Raw genomic sequence first — 13,600 nt, 5'->3', positions numbered from 1 at the left:
CTGCTGAACTCGGAATCTCCCCCTCAGCACTGCCCAGGAAACATTCACATCTGTTCTCATTTTAACCATGACTTTAAGCACAAGAGTTCCTCTAGGTTCTTCTGGAATATTATGACTGATAAGCAGAGTGTGTTTTTGCTTGAGCTTTCCAGGATTTTAGCAGCTAGTGTTGCTTTGCAATGTGAACAGCATGTTCTGTCATGGCTAATTAAATTCCTTCTGGCTGATGTGCAGCTCCACACTGTTGATGATGTTAAGTGTAAACATTTGTATGTGATTTCTTCTTGCACATTGCCAGGTGACACAGATCAGCACAGCAATTCTGATGAATCATGGTTGCAGTTTGCCTTGCTGAGGCTTGGAAGGGAAGTTTTGGTTCCAAAGTGAGCATGAAATGAGTGTGAAGTGTGGTGGTTCCTCCTTCTTTCTGAATAGCACTGGGGACAGACTTCAGTGGCAAAGAATGATCAGTTAAAATGGGATTAGAGTGAATGATTCAGGCTGAAACCAGCACTAAAGTGATTTTAACTGGGGTTTTTTTCATAGTGGCAAAATGTGTTGCATAGATAATGACACTGGGAGTGTTTGCAGATACTTGGTGTCATCAATGCTTTGTGCTTTAACAATAACCAACACTTCCTCAGCTTAGCAGAGTGATGTGCAGGGATGTGAGGAATCAGTCTATACAGTAAATATTTCACTTGCAGGTCAGATCTTTGAATCTCAGAGTCCTCAGGGTTGGAGGAGACCTCTAAGACCATCAAGTCCAACCACTGACCTGTTACTGCTGGAGCCCCTAAACCATATACTCCAGTGCCAGATCCAGATGCCTCTTAAACACCTCCATGGATGGTGACTCTTCCACCACTCTGGGCAATATCCCAGGGCCTGAACACCCTTTCAGTGTTGTCCCCAAATCCCTTGAAATCATGTTGGTTTTATCCCAATTTCCTAGTTCTGCACTAAGGTTCTCCCTTGGATATCCCAGTGTTAAATGGAAGACTCAGTCCCTCCCTCAACACCCTCACAGGGAAAACATTTCTCCTCACATTTCCTCTGACTCTGCCCTGTCTCAGCCCAAGGCCATTCCCTCTAGTCCTCTCCCTGCAGCCATGGCAGGACAGACCATCCCCCACCTCTCTCCAAGCCCTGTCAGGGAGTTGCAGAGAGCCATGAGGTCACCCCTGAGCCTCTTCTCCAGGCTAACCAAGCCCAACTCCCTCAGCCCTTCCTCATGTGCTCTAGCCCTTTGCTGCCCTCCTTGCCCTTGGCTGGACTCGCTCCAGTGCCTCAATGGCCTTTTTGCAGTGAGGGGCCCAAAGCTGAACACAGCACTGAGCTGTGAGCTCCCCAGTGCCGAGTCCAGGGGGATGGTCACTGCCCTAGTCCTGCTGCCACACTGCTCTTGAGCCAGGCCATGATGCCCTTGGCCTTCTTGGCCACCTGTGCACACTGTTGGCTTTCATGGAGCTGCTGCCACCAGCACTGCCAAGTCCCTTTGTGACCAACACCTCTCACCCCACTCCTCCCCCAGCCTGGAGCTGCATGGGGTTGTTGTGTCCCACAGGCAGAACCATCACCAAACCTTATCTTGCTTCCCTTAGCTGCATTACTCATCTCATCCATGCTGCTGTATTGTTTTTATCAGGTTTGCAACACACAGTTTGACTTTGAGGCACTGTAGGCCCCATCAGGGCCTGGCAAGGCAGAGCTGGCGATGCTTTGAGGGTGCTGCAAATTAAGGTCACCATGACTGCAATGTATATTAATCCATGCTTTTTTCTTTTCCTTCCTCCTTCAGGTTTTTGGATTCAAAGCATAAAAACCATTACAAGATATACAATCTGTAAGTATCCTCTTAGATTTTCCCCAAATAATGAGCCTTGTAATTAGCTTAGGGGAGTGCAAGTGGCTTGTTGCTGTCCTAAAGCAGAACTGGAGATGTTTTGCTCATTTTGTAAGACAGTGACTCCTGATTGAGAGCTCTGGGACTTCTCTGAGTAGAGCTGAGTGAGGTGAAATGAAATGCTGGTGTGGATTGCTATTACTTACTTGAAGGCTCTGAAATGCCTTGGCCTCCCGCCCATCTGCAGCTTATACCATGTGATCCAAAAGTGCAAAGTAATTCACAGCAGGCTTTATCTCGTGTATTAGTGTCTGCCAGGAAGGAATTACCAAATGAAGATTTTCTTGGGTTTCCTTTAGGTTTTTTAACCTAACTATATCTTTCCCCACGCTCTATTTGCTTCCTCACTCTTGTTGTTCCCTGTTTAGTGCTTTGATAAAACTGTTGGAGCACTTGGTGATGGTTTCTCACTTCTTTAAATGTAATGTTTTCCTCTGAAAATTGAGTTATGCAGAAAGCTGTTATTGTTACAGGAGGGTTTGGGCTTTTGTTGCTGTTTCTCAATCAAATTTTTCATGTTATATTAGCTTAGGCTAATTTCATTTGTATCAATGATTTTGTGATGGTAAAAAGTAGGTCATGGTTTTCCTACCCCTCGTTTTTTTCCTAGAAGTCTAAGCTGAAGATTTATTGTTTCTCTGAACTGTTAAGCTTCAATTTCTTTTAAATGAGTATGTGGCTAAATATCTGTAATTAATGGAAAAATTAGCATAGTGTGGAAATCCAGGCAGTGCCTGGCAGTATAGTCTGTTGGTCATTAAAAATAAGCACTTAAATCTGCCTCTGAGTTAGCTGAGAGGTTATACTGCTATATAACTCTGATGTTGGAGAGAAGTGATACCACAAGCTGTGAAAGTGTGTTCTTGAAGTTGTCTGTAAAGCCTGAGGTAGGATGAGACAGAAAAATACATGTAAATAAAATGTCATATCTTTCCTACAATCCAGTGGCAAAAATGTGTTTTCCATCTTAGAAGCTCTGCAGAATGGTAACCTTTGAATTCCTGGATACAGTTTCTGGGTGAGAAGGTCAGTGCTTCCTAGAGGAGCTGAAGGCTCCTGCTGCATGTAGGTGGAGCTCTCTGAGGAGGTAGTTTCTGCCCCTCTTCCTTTGAAGCCTTCCAGAGCTCAGGATCATGTCAGATAGAACTGCCCTGGTTTGTCACCACGCCTGAAGCCTCTTGACAGCTTCTGCATGTTCTGGAGGAGCAAAGCAGAATCCCAGAATGGGTCAGGTTGGAAGGGGCCACAGTAGGTCATTTGGTCCCACCTCCCTGCTCGAGCAGGGCCAGCCCAGAGCACATGACATCTCTATTGAGGGAGAATCCACAGCCTCTCTGGGCAATCTGTTCAGTGCTCAGTGAATGCACAGGAAAGAAGTTCTCCCTTATGTTCAGGTGGAACTTCCTGGGCATCAGTTTCTACTGTTACCTCTTGGTTTCTACAAGTGAGAAGAGTTTGGCTCCATCCTCTTGGCACTTTCCATTCATGTACTGGAATACATTACTGAGGTCTCTCTCAGTCATCTCTTCTTGAGACTGAACAGCCCCAACTCCCTCAGCCTTTCCTCATCAGGGAGGTGCTCCAGTCCCTTCAGCATCTTCACTGCCCTCCCCTGGACCTGCTCCAGGAGCTCCATGTCCCTCTGGCACTGAGGAGCCCAGAACTGGACACAGCACTCCAGGTGTGGCCTCACCAGGGCTGAGCAGAGGGTCAGGATCACCTCCCTGACCTGCTGGCAATGCTCTTCCCAATGCATCCCAGGATTCCATTGGCCTTCTTACTCACCAAGGCACGCTGTTGGGTCATGGTCAGCTTGTTGTCTCCCAGGACCTCCAGGTCCTTCTCTGTAGAGTTGCTCTGCAGCAGGTCAGTGCCCAACCGGTCCTGGTGCTTGAGGTTCTTCCTCTCCTGGGGCAGGACCTGCACTTGCCCTTCTTGAATCTCAGTTGGTTCTGCTCTGCACATTTCTCCAACCTGTCCAGGTCCCTCTGAAGGGCAGCACAGCCCTCTGAACAGAACCGCTCCAGCTCAGTGTCCACCTGCTGCTTGGGCCTGATTCCAGCTGTCAGCTGCTGGGAAATGTGGCTGTGGGATCACTCACAAGATCTGGGTTTGCCTCACATGAGCTGCTTGTTCCAGTTTGGTCTGAGAGGTGACAGGTAACCTCCTTAGGTTGCTCTGTGTGACCCTCTAGGCTTGGTCAGCAAATAGGATTTTAGTCAGGCTGATGTGTCTTAGCAAGTAGCTCCTCTGGGAGGTGGTACTTGAGTAGTTTCCACTTTGCTGAGTGCAACAACCTCATTTTATTTAAAAAGTCCCCGAAACAGTCCCTCAGTGCTACACAGGAACAGCTTTAAGGTTCCTGAGTGAAAGAGCTGTGATGAGACAAAAGCCTGTGGGGAGAACTTGTCCAGGTGTGCCAAAGGCTTTTTGTCTGCAAGTTCTACATAGCAAAATGGATTTTCTTGTTGCTAACTTGAAAACAGTCCCAAGTGAAACTTCTTAATTACTATATTCACACTCAGATAAACTTTTGCAGGATAAAACATCCTTTTAAATAAAGTCTGGGGCTTTTCTTCCCCCAGTTGCAAATGAAGATTCAAGTGGTTACTGCGGAGCTGTAGATCCCTGTCTGGAGAGGCCAAGTTAGCTCATAATCTTCATGCAGGCCAAATTTATACACATGTTAATAAGTGCCGTTAGGTGTATTATTACACTGTTAAGTCAAGAGATGGGAAAGAATTGCATCCATAGGTTTTCCAGAGAGCTTCACCACTTCAGCTGGAGCTGATCCTTTGTCAATAACCACCTATTGTCTGTGTCTGAAAGGAGGAGGTGGGAGTTAGAGGAGTTATGTGGTTATATTCAGAGTCATTTCAAGCACTGTCATGGGGTTTGAGTTCCCCTAAGGTAGCTGTACATGAAGTTGGTAATAATCTAGGTATTGAGCGGTTCTAGTTAAAAGGATTTAGAGGTTTTTCTGCCTCATCCTCACCTCTTGGCTTTTAACTTTCCTGGGAGGGTTTCAGCAGTTTCTTTTTGCTTGTTGTGTTGGTTCTCACCTGTGTTGCTTTAACCCTTTGCTATCTCTTCAGAAGTCTTTATTTACCATGTTCTTCCACTTTAATCTCTTACCCACCTGCTGCTGAATTGTTCCCTCCCCTGTTGTGATCATCTCCGTCTCCTCCAGTGTAATTCCTTGGGCAGGAAAGGTTCAGTCTAGTAAAGGTTCAAATCTACAGTCAGATGGTTAAAGGAAGGAGCTGGGATGGAGACTGTGGGTTTCATGTGCATGCTTTGCTCCTCTGTGTCCATGGGCTTTAGCAGAGGAAGCCTTTAGTCCTGTCATGACTGATGAGGAAGGTGCCTGGGTGGCACCACTTAGCTTCTGGGTTGCTTCAACCTCACTTTTGAGAGTTTCCAGTAACCACCTATTGTCTGTGCCTGAAAGGAGGAGGTGGGAGTTAGAGGAGTTATGTGGCTATATTCAGAGTCATTTCAAGCACTGTCATGGGGTTTGAGTTCCCCTAAGGTAGCTGTACATGAAGTCAGTAATAATCTAAGTATTGAGCAGTTCTAGTTAAAAGGATTTAGAGGTTTTTCTGCCTTATCCTCACATCTTGGCTTTTAACTTTTCAGGGAGGGTTTGAGCAGTTTCCTTTTGCTTCTTGTGTTGGTTCTTACCCTTAACCCTTTACTATTTCTTCAGTATTCTTTATTTAATACATTCTTCCACTTTCCTACCCACCTGCTGCCAAACTGTTCCCTCCCCTGTTGTAATCATCTCCATCTCCTCCAGTGTATTTCCTTGGGCAGGAAAGGTTCAGTCTAGTAAAGGTTCAAGTCTCCTACAGGCAGATGGATAGAGGAAGGAGCTGGGATGGACACTGTGGGTTTCATGTGCATGCTTTGCCCCTCTGTGTCCATGGGCTTTAGCAGAGGAAGCCTTTAGTCCTGTCATGACTGATGATGGAGGTGCCTGGGTGGCACCACTTAGCTTCTGGGTTGCTTTAACCTCAACTTTAATCATCAGAAGGACTCAAAGAGCTGTGCCAACCCTCTCCTTGCCCCAAAATGCAAAGAAACCTTCAGGTTTCATGTGGAGATCTGTTTATTACAGGTCTAATAGTGCTTAAACAAACCACCAATGCATTAGAAGTGTTAAGCCCCTGCAGCGTCCCCCAAAGTATGTGTCAGGGACATCTCTGCTGCACATATACATTGGTGGTCACCAAATTCATGCATTAGAAGTGTTAAGCCCTTGCAACATGCCTCAAAGCGTGTGTCAGGTGCTATACACACATGAATTTGGTGCTCTGGAGCTCTGTACTGCTTGTGTCCAACTCCCAAAAGGGCATAGAGAAGGACATGGCTGTTCTCTGTGCTCAGTTTCATCCTTGGTATCAGCCAAACTATTTATCTTTCATGGGATTCTACTTGCTACTCTCTCACACTTCCAGATTTGAAGGCTTTTTCTGCCCAGATGTGGGATTTTTTTCTCATGTTTTGAGTACTTTCTTACCGCCCATTTGAATTGGGTGTTTCTTTAAGAGGAAGCAGGAAACCTTGGCTAAGATGCTTTGTGTTAACTCCTTTGCTTCCTAGCAGGCTCAGCTCCCAAAGCCCAGATGCTGACTGGCTTGTAACAGGCTTTGCCCAGCACAGCTGGTGGCTGCTCTGGGAGTGGTGACTCCATCCTAAGTGTAGATCCTGCATCTCACCTTCTCAAAGATCATGTTTTTGTGAGTCCCATCAGCAGCTTAACCTGTGTTGTGTTGCTTTGACCCAGAGAAGGTGTCAGCAACGTGGTCAGAGCTGTGAAAGCTGTCAAACCTTTCCCCTAACAGAGGCCTAGAGAAGGCTCTGGAATTCGGAGGAAGGGAAAGCACTGAGAGCATATGCAACCCCAGCAGACCTGTCCCTGGTGTATGAGTCTCATGGACAAAGCTCAGTGCAGTGCTGTGAGGCTCCAGTTTGTCATGCACATAGGAACCTAAAGGTTTGCGTGTCTGAAAGTGTCAAGTAAGCTCCATGCAGCTCCAAAGGCTGCAGTCATAGCATACCTGGGAAGAAGAGATGAGTTCATACCACTCCTGAAACTAGTGTGGGAATGGGAGTCCTGTGAAGAGCACAAGTTATAATCAGGGCAGAAGATCTAGGTGTGTTTCAGCTACTGAAATGACTCCCAGTTGTGGTGTTTCTGCCTGGTGTCCTGTTTCAGAGCATCCCAGACTCGTTTGGGTTGGAAGGAACCTTAAACTCATCTCATTCCACCCCCTGCCATGAGCAGGGACACCTCCCTCTACCCCAGGATGCTCCAAGCCCTGTCCGACCTCCCCTTGGCAGGATTTGAGGCATGGTTGTTCTCCTTTTCCTGTCTGCCCTTTCACACTCATTTGGCCTGCAGAGAGGAACATTGTGGAGGGTAACCACTCTTGCCTTCTTCCCCTTACCCCCAACATCTGATCTAGTTGTTCCCTTGGAGAATGCCCTTTTGGCTGTGTTAGAGCCCAGCTGATGGGGTTGTTTCTGTCTGATAACTAGTGTGTGTCCCATGGCAAGTCATGCTGCAGTGTGGTTTGCTGTGCTGCTATCTAGAGAGGGTGTCAGAGTGGTGAGAGGCATCCAACTCCAGAACCTTCAGAAATGTGTTTTCCAGCATCTGTGAGGGGGAAAGTGACTGCCTGGCCTCTTGAGTCCACTTGAACTCCCAGGGCACCCACAAATTCTCTGGGCAACCTGTGCCAGTGGCTCGGCACCCTCACAGGGACTAACTTCTTAATATCTAATCTAAATCTCTCCTCTTTTAGTTAAACGTGCCCTTGTCCTATCCCTACATGCCCTTGTCCATAGTCCCTCCACAGCCTTCTTGCAGGCCCCTTTAGTTACTGGTCTAGTTAGATGAGAACCTGAAAAGTAGTTTAGTTGTACTGCTCAGATTTCAGGTAATGATTGCTGAGCGCTGGTCAGCATGAGAGGTGGAACAGAGCTGCAACACCCCTTTTTGGAGTCTCTGGAGTCTTCTAGAGAGATTGAAGCGAAGGCAGAACTCTAGGTAGTTTTGCTCTCAAACATCAGCTTTTAGGTGGCTCATGGCATGTGAGCTGAATCCTACTTAAATCTATGCTGGGCAGCCAGGTATTGCCTTAGAGATCTCCAGATGAGCTTACCAAGGATTGGGAAGCAGGACTATACTGCATTAAATATCTTACTCCAAGCTCAGGTGTGCTCAGGGCTCACTGTGTTGGATACCCTGCTGTCAGTCTCATTGTATCCCTATTTTTCCTCATTATTCCCATGCTTGCAGGTGAAACAGGGCTAGGATACTTTCCCTGGCTCTGATGTCACTTGCCATGCTTCCATCCATCAATACCTAAATCCTTTTACTGTCTAAAAAGGGAGAGACTGTACCCAAACTGCCTATTAGAGTGTTTGAGCACTGAACAGGTTGCCTAGAGTTGTGGATTCTCCATCACTGGAGGTGTTTAAGAGCCATCTGGACACAATCCTGAGCCCTGTGCTCTGGACTGGCCCTGCTTGAGCAAGGAGGTTGGACTAGATGACCCACTGTGGCCCCTTCCAACCTGACTGATTCTGTAATTTCAAGAACCAAGTTAGGAGAGCAGCATCACAATCTCAGCTTGATCCAAGCAGTCTCCAGTAGAATACTCAGTGAGGCTTTCAGTTGCCTCTGGTGGCCTTGTGGTGTTCCTGGACTTGGAGGAAGTATGCTTGTTCAGGTTGCACTAGCTGAGAGTCCTTGAAATGTCCTTGTAGTCCCCATCCCTCCTAGCACCCATATTGCTGTTGAGACACCTGTGCTTTGAGGCCAGAATCATTTGGGTGAAGGTCCCATCTGTCTGTTCTTCTTGTGTTTGGGAGCAGAAAGCTGCGCCAGTGGCTGGAGCTGGTAATCCTACAGGGTTCAAATTAATAGTACACTGCATGAATTGAGAGTCACATTGACTAAAACATACAATGGACAACAGTTACCACAGCGTAAGTATTTGACTTGCAGTAAAATAGCTGTTTAATAAGCAACTTTGTGTCTGAAGCAAAACAGTTGTTCTGTATAGAACCTCTAGCTCTAGTTTGAAATCACAAAGGTGATGAGCATAGATGATTTTCCAAGCTGTGATAGATATTGGCAGTGCCTGAGACTGAACTCTTGTCTTTCTCTTTTCCAGATGTGCTGAAAGACATTATGACACGGCCAAATTTAACTGCAGAGGTAGGTTTTGACTGTCTAATGTGTGATCTCTTGAAACTCCAGTGTGTCTCAATGAAGGTCTAAAGGAGGAGCTGCTTAATATACTCCTCTAGGAGATTTGGGCAAAAGGAATGATATCACACTGCTTTGAGTCAGTGGAAAGAATTGCTCTGTTGGGGCTTTCAGAGAAGTATGTTCCTCACAGTTAAGCAGATGAAGCTCTAATAAGAAATGTGCTGTTGCAAAAGTGTTTGCAGGATGAGTTATGTAGAAGTTTCTGTTCGATTCAGGTGCAAACTTAGTATACAATTTCCATGTGAAGCTAGGAGGAGTCGGGTTTATGTAGGATAAAAATGAAGCTCACTTAAGCCACTGCCACTATGTTGTTGGTCACAAAGGGACTTGGCAGTGCTGGTGGCAGCAGCTCCATGGAAGCCAACAGTGTGCACAGGTGGCCAAGAAGGCCAAGGGCATCTTGGCCTGGCTCAAGAGCAGTGTGGCAGCAGGACTAGGGCAGGGACCATCCCCCTGGACTCGGCACTGGGGAGCTCACAGCTCAGTGCTGTGTTCAGCTTTGGGCCCCTCACTGCAAAAAGGCCATTGAGGCACTGGAGCGAGTCCAGCCAAGGGCAAGGAGGGCAGCAAAGGGCTAGAGCACATGAGGAAGGGCTGAGGGAGTTGGGTTGGTTAGCCTGGAGAAGAGGCTCAGGGGTGACCTGATGGCTCTCTGCAACGCCCTGACAGGGCTTGGAGGGAGGTGGGGGATGGTCTGTCCTGCCATGGCTGCAGGGCGAGGACTGAATGGCATGGCCTTGAGCTAAGACAGGGCAGAGTCAGAGGAGATGTTAGAAGAAATGTTTTCCCTGTGAGGTTGTTCAGGCACTGGAATATTGCCCAGGGAGGTGGTGGTAGAGTCACCATCCCTGGAGGTGTTTCAGAGGCGTCTGGATGTGGTGCTGGAGGATATGGTTTAGGGGTTATAGCCGTGACAGATTTAATGGTTGGGCTTGATGGTCTTAGAGGTCTCCTCCAACCTTTATGATTCTGTGATATAAAACAACTATTTGAAGACCTGGAGCAAACCTTCTGATGCTTTTAAAAACCAATTAATTCCCATGTGGTGCTTCGTAGAGATGAATTGGGTCTGAAATACTTGGCAGAGCTACCTTGGGGAAGGTTTAGGGCTGCTTTTTGAGCAGGTCCTTGGGAAGTGGAAACTGATGGGCCTGTTGTGACAGTATTTATAAATAAATACAGATTTACCTTTATTCTTTGGGCAGAGAAACATCTTTGTGCACAGGAGTAGAACTTGGATTTCTTCTGCTTCAGAATGAGTAGATGAGGAGTAATTGTGTCTATGTAGTTGTGGGGGATGGACATACTTTGGCCTTGTTGGCTAATCCTCCATCACAACAAGGCCTCAACTTTTGATCTTTAATTATTTTTATTCTAAACCATCCTTCTAGTTATAAAGAGGATTTTGAACATGCCCGAAGTGTCATTGGCTGCTTTAATGTCTGAATATAGGACTGCAATTGTCATGCTGAAGTCATCATCACTTCTGATTTGCTCTTGGGCTGTTGAGTGACAGTTCCTGACACCTCACTTGATACATACCAGCCAGGAAAATGTATTTTAAGATCTGTTTTAGCAGAACTTTGGGTAAGAAGAGAAAAGGAGTAAGTAAAAATGTTCCTAATAAGGCCAGAACATATGTTTGCTTTAATCGAGGCATTTTGATCTGGAGGTGTCACATCCCTTCACTGTCAATCCCAGCCCAAAGTGGTGTTGATGACAGCACCTTTCACAGCTCCTCTGCACAACACAACATGTTGCATCTTTCTCTCTTCGTCCCCCTAAATAGTTAACCTTAGATAACCAAGTTGGTGACTCAGGACTTCCCTCAGGAGAGGAACAACAGTTCTACTTTGAAACCTCCTGAAGGGAATTAAATGCAGAGGGAGCTTCTTATTTGGAGCATGAAACACCAGAGTAGCTCATTATTCACCTTGGATGCTCCTGCATCAAATTAAACCCCAAATGTTGAAAGATCTGCATCTTCTTTGGGCATTAGCTCAAACAGTAAGAGTGTTTGTAGTTTCCAAACCACTTCCATACTGGAAATTGCCTTCTGCTGTGCCACAGCCTTTTCTTTGTACTCATTTCACTGCTTTATGTGCTTGGGGTTTTTCTTGCAGCATCTAAGAGCATGGAGAGAGTAGTGAGAACCATTTTCCGTGCTGTGTGTCCAGAGTCAAAATCCATACAAGACTGCACCTTCTCAAGGACTTGCTCAGCACTTGTTTTTCTTCTTAACACCTTCATATCATCACAGGGCACCTATGTCATCATCTACTCATTCCTTCTGTGAAGAAGATACCACAGGGTTTGCCTTTGAATCCCGTATCTTGGAGAGCATATGCAGCAGGATGTGACTCCTTGGGATATTTCAGGCTGTTCTTTGAGGCTGTACTTTGACTTTGTTTTTCATGGGACCTTCCTGGATAGATTTAGGATAGACTCAAAGTTGTACAGACACATTTTCAGCATCTCCTGTCAGTTTCTTTTCTTGGGAGGTTTCTAACTAAACTCCTTTCATTTCCGTCTGCTGCAAAATGACATCTCTGCCTCCACTTAAAACCACCATTTGGGGAATCGTTGGCTCTTCCACATGGAAGGATTTATTACTGTATTCATGTTTGTTAACCTTTGTTGTTTCTTTAGCAAAGATTATTTTGTTGGGCTTCCCTCTTTGGTCCTATGGGAGCTGACGTGGGCAGTGTTTGCGGGAGTGAATAAACTGTCCTTGCACATACCTCCCTAAGGCTTTGGACTTCTGCTGCAGTTCCATAACTTCATCCCTCACTTTGCTCTCTGAGTCCTTGGGGATTCATCAAGAGGAACTTTGTGTATGTGACTGGAGTTGTACTGACGGAATGAATACAAACACTTGCCAGAAACTGAAATGAATTCATTTTTAGGCCAGAAAAGGCAATGGTGTTCCTAGCTGAGCATTTTTGAGTCAACCAGAGTTGTATTTATAAGGTCCCAAGGCTATTGATGGAGGATTGGGGAGCATTTCAAGTGCTGTTTTGGTGAATCTAGAACATGCCATGTAATTAGGTCTAGAAAACATGTCCTGTGAGGAAGGGCTGAGGGAATTGGGCTTGGTTAGCCTGGAGAAGAGGCTCAGGGGTGACCTCATGGCTCTCTGCAACTCCCTGACAGGGCTTGGAGAGAGGTGGGGGGTGGTCTGTCCTGCCATGGCTGCAGGGAGAGGACTAGAGGGAATGGCCTTGAGCTGAGCCAGGGCAGAGTCAGAGGAGATGTGAGGAGAAATGTTTTCCCTGTGAGGTTGTTCAGGCACTGGAATATTGCCCAGGAAGGTGGTGGAGTCACCATCCCTGGAGGTGTTTAAGAGGCATCTGGATCTGGAGGATATGGTTTAGGGGTTCCTGTAGTGACAGGTTAACGGTTGGACTTGATGACCCTTGAGGTCTCCTCCACCTTTATGATTCTATGAATTCTGCGGGTCGGAGTGACATTGTCGTCTCAGCTGAGGTGTTAGATCTTTGAGTGCTTCTCTCTGCTTATTTTTTGCTCCCTTGAGTTTTCTTTCATTCTCTCTATGTTCTTTTGAAATTCTTTCCATCTCTAGATGGAAACAAGTGTGTGTACATGTACACACCCAGAGAAGAAAGGAGGATAATGTTATTCAGTGGTTTGACTGTAAACCCCATAAGTATTGCCAGTTAAGTCAATTGTGAAGGGGTTGGAATGGAGTTCAGAGATCATCCAGTGCCAACCCCCTGCCCTGGGCAGGGACACCTCCCACCAGAACAGGTTGCTCAAGGCTTTAGCCAACCTGGCTTTGAACACTGCCAGGGTTGATTATATACTTACAATATGCAGCAAATTGCTGAATAATATTTGAATAAAAATGATGTATCTATATTTAAGTAGGTTGTGTTATTTAACATGTTAATGTCTACATGCTTGTCCCAATGCTGCGCTGTTTGAGTTTGCTGTATTTCCCTTTGAGGTCTTGATGTATTCCTCCTTCTCCTTGCAGTTGCACAGTACCCTTTTGAAGACCATAACCCACCACAGCTGGAGCTTATCAAACCTTTTTGTGAAGATCTTGACCAGTGGCTAAGTGAAGATGACAATCATGTTGCAGCAATCCACTGTAAAGCTGGGAAGGGACGAACTGGTGTCATGATTTGTGCATATTTGTTGCATCGAGGGAAGTTTTTAAAGGCTCAAGAAGCTCTAGATTTCTATGGGGAAGTAAGGACCAGAGACAAGAAGGTGAGTTCTTCTCTGTTCTTCTCTTCCTATACATGTAACTTGGTGCTTTTCCTTCTTGAGTTCAATTTGATGCTCAAACCCTTGAAGAGATAGTTCATCAGGTACAGTATCTGATTTGACTTAGCTTTGATGTTGTTGGATCAACGCAGTTGTAAAGGAAAAAGCTCCTGCAA

General features: G+C 46.1%; 1 protein-coding gene across 1 annotated transcript in view; it reads left to right on the top strand.

The window, feature by feature from the left end:
- The window catches only part of PTEN (phosphatase and tensin homolog), a 34,062-nt gene that overhangs the window by 1,468 nt on the left and 18,994 nt on the right, over nt 1-13,600 (top strand). Inside the window, exons 2-4 of the mRNA XM_009084705.1 lie at nt 1,802-1,846; nt 9,094-9,137; nt 13,189-13,427. Coding sequence (XP_009082953.1) covers nt 1,802-1,846; nt 9,094-9,137; nt 13,189-13,427 — 328 coding nt within the window. The remainder of the gene's footprint in view (nt 1-1,801; nt 1,847-9,093; nt 9,138-13,188; nt 13,428-13,600) is intronic.

Source organism: Acanthisitta chloris, unplaced genomic scaffold, assembly GCF_000695815.1.
Source record: "Acanthisitta chloris isolate BGI_N310 unplaced genomic scaffold, ASM69581v1 scaffold2041, whole genome shotgun sequence".
NCBI classification, from domain to species: domain Eukaryota; kingdom Metazoa; phylum Chordata; class Aves; order Passeriformes; family Acanthisittidae; genus Acanthisitta; species Acanthisitta chloris.
Note: the sequence above shows the minus strand (reverse complement) of the source record. Positions and strands in the feature narration are given on the sequence as shown.